Source organism: Dipteris shenzhenensis, chromosome 18 (assembly GCF_047967505.1).
Source record: "Dipteris shenzhenensis isolate YYH24624 ecotype China chromosome 18, Dip_SZ_1.0, whole genome shotgun sequence".
Classification (NCBI taxonomy): domain Eukaryota; kingdom Viridiplantae; phylum Streptophyta; class Polypodiopsida; order Gleicheniales; family Dipteridaceae; genus Dipteris; species Dipteris shenzhenensis.
The window spans coordinates 48684408-48696290 of NC_141613.1; the positions used below are offsets into that span (position 1 = coordinate 48684408).

General features: G+C 41.9%; 1 protein-coding gene across 1 annotated transcript; it reads right to left on the minus strand.

Annotated features, from left to right (window-relative positions):
* Positions 1 to 4575: 4575 nt before the first annotated feature.
* On the minus strand, positions 4576 to 6276 carry LOC147891347 (uncharacterized). The gene has a single exon (XM_087389198.1). It carries the CDS (start codon positions 6274 to 6276, stop codon positions 5209 to 5211), a length of 1068 nt encoding a protein of 355 aa, XP_087245324.1. The 3' UTR covers positions 4576 to 5208.
* Positions 6277 to 11883: the final 5607 nt, after the last annotated feature.

Sequence of the window (11883 nt, forward strand, 5' to 3'; positions counted from 1 at the left end):
TACTTAAGCAAGACCATTGGTTATTGAAAATGTCACTATGTAATGCCAACTGAAAGAACAAATGTGGTAACAATTTCTCTAATCAATGTCACACAACCTAAGAGAAAGTCTAGCATTTATTTTGTTGGTGTTTAACACACGCAATAGTACTATTCTGTTAGAACCATACAACAATATGTGGTTTTGAATTCAGCACTGCGCAAGATGAATTCATAGCACAACGAAATTACAGAGAAACGCATCAGTGTGAGGCCAAAAAACTTCTAGGTAAGTGCTTCTTCCAAGCTAGTCCTAGAAGTAGTAGTCAAGACAAGAAAGCAGCTTTAATACCATTCAAAGTGCAAGCTGGTTTGCATAAAAGAGAAAGCTAGTATAGTTGGAGAACAACTGTGGTCACGAAGTGTCACTGAGATCAGAAGTGGGAGTAAAATCAACTGTGCATTGCAAATGGGAGGGCCTGACAAAACAGTGAGAATCTCCAAAAGTATGAATATGTATAAATGAGCTGAAATAATTTGAGCTGTTCCAAAACATATATATTTGTTCATGGACAGAGACCTCGAAGGCTTGGCCTGGAAATACTTGGTTCTCAAATTCAAAACCATTGGCGCTCCCCATCAAGCATCGCATTGAAGCTCTAGTAAAGACTTGAGGTAGTTATTGTTAGAAATCAACCAACAGAGGGTACACGCAACAGAAGACTAATAGAACAGCCCAGGAGCTCACACAGTGTGTGTGGGGAGTGGAATCACAAACTTCTTAACTTATGTGCTTCAAGATGTGCACACTCATAAATAGACAATGATCCAGCTAGATATAGAAGCTACCAAAAGAATATATTTCCGTCCAAAGCTATGGACACAATAGATCCAAAGTCCCACCAGAGCGTGATCCTTTGATCTTACCACCACGTACTTCTACTATCTACCAAATATCTCTAGAACTTGAACCCGCATGCTCCACCTCGAGCATATGTAAACTCTCCATCTTTTGACCTCAGCTTCTTGCTGCCCTAGGAGACAGCAGCCCTAATAAAGTTCACTCTGCAGCACTCTCTAGACTTCTCTGCCTCCTGGAAGTAGGCCTGAGGGTGTGAGTAGCTGCTCCTGCTACTCCCCAATTTGCTGGACTGCTGGATAGTGAAATGTCCTATCATGGGCTGCTTTTATAAGGCCCAAGGCCCCTTGAAATAGCCGACCAGCCTGCTTGGATCTGGCCGCCTCAACGTCCTAAAACTACCTCCACCAGCCCTATATATTGGGCTGTGGGCAGCTCCTCTTGGACTGTGTGCTCTCTCCATTTGAGTGGGGGCCGATCCGAAGGGATTGACACGGCTGGTGGAAACTAATCGGGTGATGTGGCAATGGTTGACTTGTTGTTCCAGCTGACTGACCGTCGGCCCCTTCCACTCCCCCCTATGTATAGGGCTGTGGGCTGGGCCATATGGCCGACCAGCCAGCTTCATGGCCCTATATAAGGGCAGGGCTGCCCTTTTGCAGCCCCTCCCTTTGCTTCTGCCCTCCTGTAGGCCCTTGCCCTGCTCATGAATGTGCCACTTGGCTGGCCTTCTCTAGCCCCTTTTCTTTGTGCAGGCTTCCAGCCTTGGTCCAACCCTTCAACCAAGCCTTCTCCTCTGCTGTCCACCTGCCATCCATTGTACCTTGTTCAAGGCCTTGTTGCAGGCCGACAACCTGCCCACACGCCTTTCCATGCTGGTGCCTTCTCTCTCTCTAATCCCTGCCCACACGGTAGTCTTCTTTTCTAGGCACATGTTGCCCTAGGTCTTCCTCCTCCATAGGGTTTACAGATGGGTAGGTGACCTTTCCAACAGTTATGTGGGTGCAGATGAGGGGCACAGTGACACTCCATGCTATCAAGATAGGTTCCCTTTCTGTCCGTACATGCAATAAAAATGGTGCACAGGCCATGGTAAATAATATTGCTAAATCTATGGGTGAGTTAAACCCACACCCACAGACAACTTAAAAGTAGAACCTGCGAGTCATTTCAAAGCCACTATTATATATATGAACCCACACCCACAGACAACTTGAAAGTAGAACCTGTGAGTCATTTCAAAGCCACTAGTTTATATATATATATATATATATATCGCCACCAAAACGGGCCCCGAGATGGCTCGTAGCATATATTGCCCTCTCGCCACACCGCAAAGGGCGTCCCAATCTGAGACAGTGCACTCTTGTACTTTCTGGTTGTGCTACCTGCAAAGATTTGCTCCCAAACTCGAAAAAAAAGGAAAGCAACACTGATCTTCTTACTAGGACACCGCGAATTTGGTTTGCTTTCTTGAGCTTCTTATCACAAAGAGCGTGGTTCTACAACTCAAGAGGGTGGTTCAAGAACCCAAGGGCGTCCTCCTAGAATTCTTCGCCCAAAGGAACCATGGATCCTTTCTAAAGTAGAGGAGGCAAGGTTCAAGGTGGATATTGCATATTTTTGAACACCTACGGGACACATGCGTTGCCTAAGGGGAGCATTTACAAAGGACGATAAGTGTAATGGCCTCAAGTCCCATGATTGGCACAAGGTCTTACAAGTATTCTACATGTTAGCTTAAAAGAAGAGTAGAACTAACATTGTGATGCTTTCGTGTAACTTATATGATTGTGACACATTGTTATAACTCCTTTGTTGCTTGGGTAGTTTATTCTCCCAATTACAGTGAGAGAATTCTTATCAAAAGATGTTATCTCTACATCGATCATCAAGAGAGCTAAGGTGGACTCCATTAAAGTTGTTTTCTTGCTTGAGAATAACTTTCCCTCCAGCATTATGATGAATCAAGTGCACTTTCTTGTACACATAGTTGATAAGGTCATCATGGCAAGAACCATTCATAGTCATTGGATGTTTTTTCTTGAATGGTTTATAAAAACCTTAAAGGGATTTGTGAGGCAAAGAGCTAGACCCAAAGCAAGCATGAAAGAGGGATGGCTTACGCAAGAGTCATTAGTATACATCATAGAGTTTCTTACATCCATGGATTTTGATATGCCACATGCTTGGAACATTAAGAACGATGATCATGTCATTGCAAAGGTTCCCCAAAAAAAAAGGGTTGAAAGAAAGATGAGAGAAGCGCAAAGAGAGAAATTCAATAAGTTTTGAGAGATATGAAGAGGCCAAAGCAAAAATAATAAATGAGAGGGTAAGATTTAGAGTCATGTACAAGCAAAAGGTGCCATATTCACCGGGCCTTGCTCTTCTCCCCAGACACGTGTCCCTTTCTTGGCTACTACAAGAAGCTCTTCATGAAGCCAAATATGATGGAGAGGACGTAACCGATCGAGAGCAGGAGCTTGCAGTCGGATGTATGCCACATGTAAGTTTTTAACCTTTGTACTTAATTTGTGTATTTATGATCACAATCGCTACAAAATGCATCCTCATTGTTTTAATCATATATATATATACCTTTATAAGACTAGAATATATCCATTTTTAAACCAATCTGCGACATACACTTTATAAAAACAATCGTTTCAGTGGTCAGCAAGTCCCTCAATACACCCCACCACACATCTACACTAAAGCACTTGTGCCCTAGCCATTCTAACACTGCCTCACCACCCATAACTCTGGATGCTAAGTGCTATCAGAATTATTTGCCTTGCAAGTTTTAACCAAGATTACTTATCAGTTCTGCACACAATCCATGCATGCCTCCTAATCTATCATACCCAACTCCATTAAAATTGGCATTCCTAAGACCACCCCGTGTCTCTAATATAGTGGTTCTGATTATTCAATCATACGCATATAATCTAGTAGCTGCTCATCACCATTTGCAAGTTCATACTTCACAAAGCTCTAGTCCAGCATGCTGAACCTCCTTATTGTGTCCTCCCTCAACAAACTCTACCAATGGCCTCTTATGTATGCTCTCTTGCCTATACATTTCCTTTATCTCTTTCTTATTTCATGCATCATCACATTTGAGGCCCTGGACCTTCTTCTCCAGAACCTCCTTTGTACGGATCTTTAATCACCACCCCACATCCAAACCTACATCTACGCCTTACCTTTTCAAATACTTAAGCACGACCATTGGTTATTGAAAATGTCACCATGTAATGCCAACAGAAAATACAAATGTGGTAAGAATTCCTCTAATCAAAGGCATGCAAGCTAAGAGAAAGTTTAGCATTTATTTTGTTGGCATTTAACACATGCAATTGTACTATTCTGCAAGAACCATACAACAATTTGTGGTTTTGAATTCAGCACTTTTGAGGAAGACGAATTCACAGCACAACGGAATTACACAGAAAAACGCATCTGTGTGAGGCCAAAAAAAAGTCTAGGTAAGTGTTTCTTCCAAGCTAGTCCTGGAAGGAGTAGTCAAGACAAGAAAGCAGCTTTAATACCATTCAAAATGCAAGCGGATGTGCATAAAAGAGAATCCTAGTATAGCTGAAGAACAACTGTGGTCAACACGAAGTAGTGACTGAGATTAGAAGTGGAATGAAATCAACTGTGCATTACAAATGGAAGAGCCTGACAAAACGGTGAGAATCTCCATAAGTAAAAATGCGTACAAATGAGCTGAAATATTTTACACTGTTCGGAACATATGATATGTTCCACAGTCTGACAGAGAACCAATTTTTATGGACAGAGACCTCGAAGGCTTGGCCTGAAAACACTTGGGTCTCAAATTCAAAACCCTTGGGCTCCCATCATGCACCCCATTGAAGCTCTAGTGAAGACTTGAGGTAGTTTGTGGGTGCAGATGAGGGGCGCTGCATTCAGCCTTCTGTGCCATCTGAGAGTGCCTCACCACTCACCACCTATAAATTCTTTGTTAAAAAAACGACATCGTAAGATCCAGCAGTCTGAGAGTGCCTCACCACCTATAAATTCTTCGTTAAAATAACGACATCGTATGACACTGAATCGCCACTTGTGCAGATTAGGTCAGATGACTGAAAGAGCCAAAAAATCCCTACGTCAACGGTCTCAAAAGTTATTGTTTGGCAAGACGGCAAAGTAGCGTCTCAAAAAAGCATTGCCATGCCGCTCATTAACTTCACGCTTTGGATGCATGTTTCCAGGCTCAGTTCAGACTACTTAATTCATGAGCAACCAAAGGGGTAGGCCAGTGGTGAATCACCACATTTCATGTTCCACAAAATTTTCCCTCCGAGAGGGAAAACGATTTTGAAAACTGTTTCTCTCCACATTTCATATTCCACGAAATTTTCCCTCCGAGAGGGAAAACGATTTTGAAAACCGTTTCTTTGACAGTGCTAATGTGGTACTGGGCGCCGGTTCCTCTTTGAACAAGCCTCTCTCTTTCATTTGCTTTATGATATTGAATCGAGGTATTATCCTCTTTTCCAGACTGTAGGACGGATAAGCAGGGCATCTTAGCAGTATATGGAGATCATATTTCAAAACCTCGACAAGATAATCTAATGTCTGCTTGAGAGCTTCCTCTCGAAGGTTTAGAATCGTGGGCTGCTTTTGAATAATCCCCAGAGCCTCCGCGTGTGAAAATCCTTGACTTTTAAGGAATTCAAATCTAGCATGACAGGTTTCGGAACTGTTCCTACTCCAAGCAGCGAAGGCCCGAATGCCCAATTTGGAATGCAGGTCCAACTCAAAGTGGCGCAGCAATTGGAGTCGCTTGGCCATGCCCTGCTTCTCGGACAAATGCAAGAACCTAGGAGATAATCGTAAGAGGTCACAAATCTCGTTGATTTTCATTCCTTGGTTCTGCAACATTTTGAACTTAGGCTCGAGATTTCTTCGAATGTTGTACAAGAAGAACCTGGGATATACGCTCAGCAACCTGCGAATACTTTGCATGTCCATGCCCATGCGCTCAAGGAAGGCTACATGCTGCTGCAGATTGAGCAAAGATATGCTTACAACGGAGGTGCGACGCGAAATCCCAAGTGCCCTCACTAAAGCGGATTGGTCGAATCCCAGTTTGCCGAGAAATTCGAGCCTTCTTTGGACACTATCCACACTGCGAGAGAGAATCGACGGGCAGCGAATAAGTACTGTGCCGGCGGTGGTACCAGTGATGCCGCGCGACGTGAGAAGGCCAAGGATGGAGGCGAGCTTACGAGGAGAAGCGAGCAAGAAGGGATTAAAGGGGGAAGGAGGGGAGGAGAGGAGGGAGCGGATTTGGAGAGGGTGAAGCCATGGAGGAGGGCGGGGTGGACGTTGGGGGGGGAGGGGAACGGAGAGGTCATGGGTTTTTGAGATATAATCTTCTTCACACCTCTTCTTCATCTTCTTCATGAAGTGTAAAATGGAGGGTGGTTTTGAGAGGGTTTTTGAGGAGCAAGTACACGCACCTTCCTCTCTTCATCTTCTTCACAAAACATACTCCAAGCCTTATATATATATATATATATATATATATATATAAGGTGGTCACCCTAAGGTCTCACGAATCATCTTGCACTGCTTTTTAGAGCCCCTCGAGCCCCTCCAAGCTCTGTCTCCATTCCATCAAAATTTTCCCTCTCCACCCTCATCAACTCGATGCCTCCAAACATAATCTTCGTGGGCATCCGAAACTCAAAACTTCATGCCTCCATGCTCTAATTTTTAATACTACACCGGCACAAATGCAATCAGCACGTCATGTCACAGAGTAAGAGTCAAATAATCCCAAAAGACACACTATACCTCTTGCAAGGCCCACCACCCCTTCGAAAAATTATATACAAAATCTAAGTAAGTATTGTTTGCAAGTAGATTACAATGCCTATGTACATGCATGATAAAACTCAACTCTCCCAATGAAAATAATCAGCTTCCATATTAACCACTGTGCTATATTTTTATAAGGTGATCTCCCCTCCCTCACCCAAGGGGCTCTATAGAGTTCTATCTATTCTACCTATTACCCACGAAAATAAAACAAGGACTATTTTTTAACACGGTGCTTACCAAACGTTGCCACATGTTAACCATCATCCACCACTCTTGACATTCAATGTTTAAGCTGTTTAGGAGCTAAGCCCCGTGATGCAAGATGACAAGGCAAGCGATGCTATGACAAAATATGAAGGGGGGAGAGAAGAAGAGTGGAGATGAGGAGAAAAAGCACTGCTAGAGAGCACACCACAAATGACTAACTGTACACTAGATTTAGTTGAAAATGTAGAATACATAAAAACCCATTTAGGGTTAGGGTTTAGGCACCTAACCCTTTCCTTTATACCACTCTATATGTGTTAGTGCTATGCTCATGTAATCACATGATGTTGAGCGTGGTCTCTCAACACCTTCCCTCAAGATTAACATCATGAAGTAGGCCTTCCCTCAAGATGATGATTTTGGGGAATCGAAGAAGGATTGAGCATTACATTCCATCAACACCTCTTTAATGGGAATGTCCTTCCTCTGCATCAAACCAAGAGCTTGTCGGTGTTTCTCGAAAAAACTCTTTACTGAGTGGTTTGGTAAAGATGTCTGCAACATTCTCTTTGCTATCATAATACTGTAGTGTGATGTCACTAAGTAACATTCTTTCTCTAATGAAGTGCTCTCTGACATCAATGTGCTTTGTCCTGGAGTGATATAACGGATTCTTATCCAATGCTTGAGTTGATTGATTATCACTGTATATTATTGTTGGCTTTGATTCATCAAAGTAATATGTTTCTGACAATAGTCTTCTGAGTCATATAGCCTCACATGCACTTGTAGTGAGTGCTCTATATTAGGCTTCAGTCGAAGACAAAGAAGCATTTGGTTGTTTGTTTGACAACCATGATATAGCACCTTGACCAAGGAAAAATGCATATCTTTGTGTGGATCTCCTGGTCTCATGATCTCCAGCATAGTCACTATCACAATATCCATGCAACCTTGGATGACTTCCTTTGTATTCTTTCCCAAACTGTCTTGTACCTCTAATGTATCTCAAGACTCTTTTAGCTACATTCTAGTGAGACTATTTTGGATTTGCCATAATCCGTGCTAGTGAACTTACTGCATAACAAATATTTGACCATGTGATAGTCAGATATATAAGAGATCCTATGAGTTGTTTGTAGTATCTATCCTTGACTGTAAGCTTTTCTGAATCTTTTGTAAGTTTCAAACTCTGTTCCATGGGAGTGGTTGCAATCTTGCAATCTTCCATATGAAATTTCTTCAGGAGACTGTTAACATATCTCAGTTGACTCATAAAGGTGTTGTTTGAATCTCTCCAGAACTCAATTCCATGACAATAGTGCATAAGTCCAAGATCTTTCATGTCGAACTCTGCTGATAAGTCTTGTTTTAGCTTTTTGATGAAGCTATCCTTGCTTCCGGTCACAATCAAATCATCTATGTACAAAAGTGCAATAGTAATGTCTTCCCCTTGAACTTTGTAGTAGAGAGTATGATTAGCATTGGATTTCACGTGTCCTAGATCAGCAAAATACTTCTCGATTTTGTTGTGCCAACTTCTGGGTGCTTGCTTTAAGCCGTAGAGACTCTTCTTGAGATGGCAAATCTGATTCTCCTTTCCTAATTCAACATAACTTGCTGGTTGTTGCATGTAGACTTCCTCGTCTAGGTAACGATTAAGAATTGACATCGAGCTGATACACATTCCATCTACTAAGTATCACTAGTCATATCAAGAACCATATGGAATCCATCTTTGCTATTGGAGCATAAGTCTCATCATAATATTGACCACATTGATGTGCAAATCCTTTTGCCACTAGTCTGGCTTTGTATCTTTGAATACTGCCATCTAGATTGTACTTCACTTTGTATACCCATTTGTTTGCTATGGCCTTTCTTCCTGGTGGAAGGTCACATAATTCCCAAGTATTATTCTTGTACAAAGCGTCCATTTCCTCATTCATAGTAGTTTGCCATTCTGGCTTGTCTACTACATCTTCGAAGTATACTAGCTCTTCTATAGCTGTGACGGTAGTCATAAGAGCATAGTTAGTGGTTTCAACCTGAATTGATTTGCCTTTCTGAGCATGTGTCGATTTGCCTAGAGGTCTGCTTTCCCTAGTAGACCGTTGGAGTTGCCATGGTTCATCTTGAGGTGTTTCTAGCAATTCTTGCTCTTCTTTATCAACCTTTCTGTAGATGACTGAGTAATTGGTGCATCTATCTCCTGTGTATTTGAGTTTTTCCATTTTGATTCCTCATCAAAGATTACATCTCTGAAGATAACGACCTTGCGGTTGATGGGATCATACAACTTGTATGCTTTGCTTTCTTCACTGTAGCCAACCATGATGCAATTACATGACTTCGCATCCAATTTCCTCCAATGATCATCATGTATGTGGGCATATGCTATGCAACCAAATATGTGGACATGCCCAATACGTGGCTAGTGTCCAATGAATGCTTCATAAGGTCTCACACAAGCCGATTAAGCAAGTAGTTTGTAGTGGCTATTGCTTCTGCCCAATACTTATTTGGAAGATGCTTCTCACTAATGCATTGCACTATCTACTGAAGTACCATTATTCCTTTCAGCTCTTGTATTCTGTTGAGGAATATCTGCATATGTGAATTGTCTTCAAATGCCGTGACTTCTGCAAATGTTCATAAATGCTGAAGACGTGTATTCACCTCCTCTGTCTGATCTCATGACTTTGATCTTTCTGCCTGTTTGGTTTTCTACCATGGCTTTGAATTCTTGAAATCTAGAAAACACTTCAGATTTCTCTTTCAGAAAGTAGACCCAACAATATCTGCTATAATCGTCGATGAAAGTCAAATAGTAAAGTGAACCATTGATGTAGTGGGTCTGGGCATAACTCCATACATCTGTGTGTATCAAATCAAGAATACCTTGTGCTCGAGAGGTGCTTCTGTCAAAGTTGGTGTGCTTTTGTTTGCCGAATTAGCATGCTTTGCAAACTTTTCCAAGAAACCGTAGCTTTGGAATCCCAATTGCCATATTATGATTCCTGAGATCAATCAAGCTCTTGAAATTGACGTGACCATATCTCTTGTGCCATTTTGCAGATAGTGCAATCTATTGCGGTTGAGCTGACATGGCATGCAAATCTGGTACTGTAGCTAGCATTTTGAACAAGCGTCCTTCCTTGACTCCTTTTCCTACTGGTTGAAATCCTCTAGATTTGTCTCTAATAGTGCATTCATCTCCGTCAAAGATGTCTTGGTAGTTGTGTTCCATCATTTGACCTACTAATAAGAGGTTCTTGTTGCTGAGCTTCGAAATAGAGTACATCTTTCACCAATCCTTTCATACCAGTGAAATTGTTCATAGGGATAATGCCTGTCCCTTGAACTGGATTTGGTGTATTATCTGCCGTGTAGATGACATTCTTCTGACCTTCTAATAATTTCATCTCTGTGAACCATTCGTGATGCTTTGTTATATGAGATGATGCACCGCTGTTGATGTACCAAGGATCCTGATCTGCTTGGTCAACTTGATAACCGAAATCCTCTTTTGAATTGCAATTAGTGTCTAGATACACTGTATCAGTCTTCTGCATTTCCTCATTTGCAAGGAACATATTCCCATGTTCATTTGTAGAATAACTTTGGCTAGAATGTCCACCACGATAATTTCCTCTTCCGCGAAAATTCCCTGGATTGCTGCTTAATTGACCACCTTGGTTGTACTGCTTCTTGCAGCAATCTCTTTCATCGTGTCCAAAGTTATGACAGTAGTTGCATTGAATGTTTGACACGCTGATGGATGCATTCCCTCATCCTTGGAATCTTCCTCGATTGGAATAATTTCTTCTTTGTTGATGTTGATGAGGATGATGCTAATGTTGATTCTAATTTTGCTCATGATTTTGTTGCTGATGATGACCACTTCGCTGGAATGATCTACCTGTGCCTCTACATCTGCCTTTGCTTCTATCTGAAGTTGTGAATGCCTAATCATTAGAATGACCTTTGCATGCATGTATGGCTTGAGTCCTGAGTTCTTCACCAAGTAAGACTGACTGAAGTTCTTCCAGTGTCGGAATTTGCTCCGCTAGATGGCAATACTCTAAACTAGATTCTCGCATCCCTCTCCTAGTCCATTCAGGATGACTTGAACCATTTCTATTGGATTCATGGTCTCTCCTATTGTTGCGAGTTGATTGTTGTAGTCTTTGATCCTGAGTACGTAAGCATGACCAGTTTCGCTGCTGTTGTAGAAACTCTAGTTAATTTGGTTTCTCAGTGTGAGAATCGTGGAAGTGTTCTTGGACTCATAGAGAGCTGCGAACATATCCCATGCCTCTTTTGATGTCTTGACGATGTGGAGCTATCCTAGCATGACATCTTGCACATTTTGCTTGATTAGATGATGTGCATACTTATCTTTCTTGTCCCATTCTGCCTTTGCTCGAGCAATGGCAGGACCTACTACATGTGTGGAGTGTAGCTAGAGATCCTGTTGCTGGTGTTGTGATGACAACAGGTAGAGTAGAGCTACTACTCACTGGATCGTCCAATGGTCTAGGTGTAGATCCATCGACATGCTCCCATTTGCCTTAAAGTACAAGAATGGTCTCCATTCGATATTTCCATGTGCCGTAATTGGAGTTGTTTAGCTTAGCAGATGCCTCCAAATTGAGGTTGCTAGTCGTAGACATGGTGCAAGAAATGTACTCAAAGTGCCATCGTGAAAATCACAGTTTAAATCGATTGCAAAACACTGACTGTAGCAAGCAAAATCTGAACTGTCAGTGAAGGTAGAACTACATTATATATAATCTGATCTATTACAAGGCTTGTGGCAAACAATGCTGGGAATAGCCAAGAGGCTTTACAAGGCTAGAATAAAGTGCACAATGCCATGAAATAGCCAAATAGGCTTTACAATGATGGCATGTGTGTGTGAAATCAAATCATGTGCTATTTGCCCACCACTAAAGTGAAACCGTATGTGAACACTTT

What these genes read in the sequence shown, in the direction of transcription:
- LOC147891347 (XM_087389198.1), bottom strand. Translation starts at nt 6,276, where the DNA reads ATGAAGAAGATGAAGAAGAGGTGTGAAGAAGATTATATCTCAAAAACC.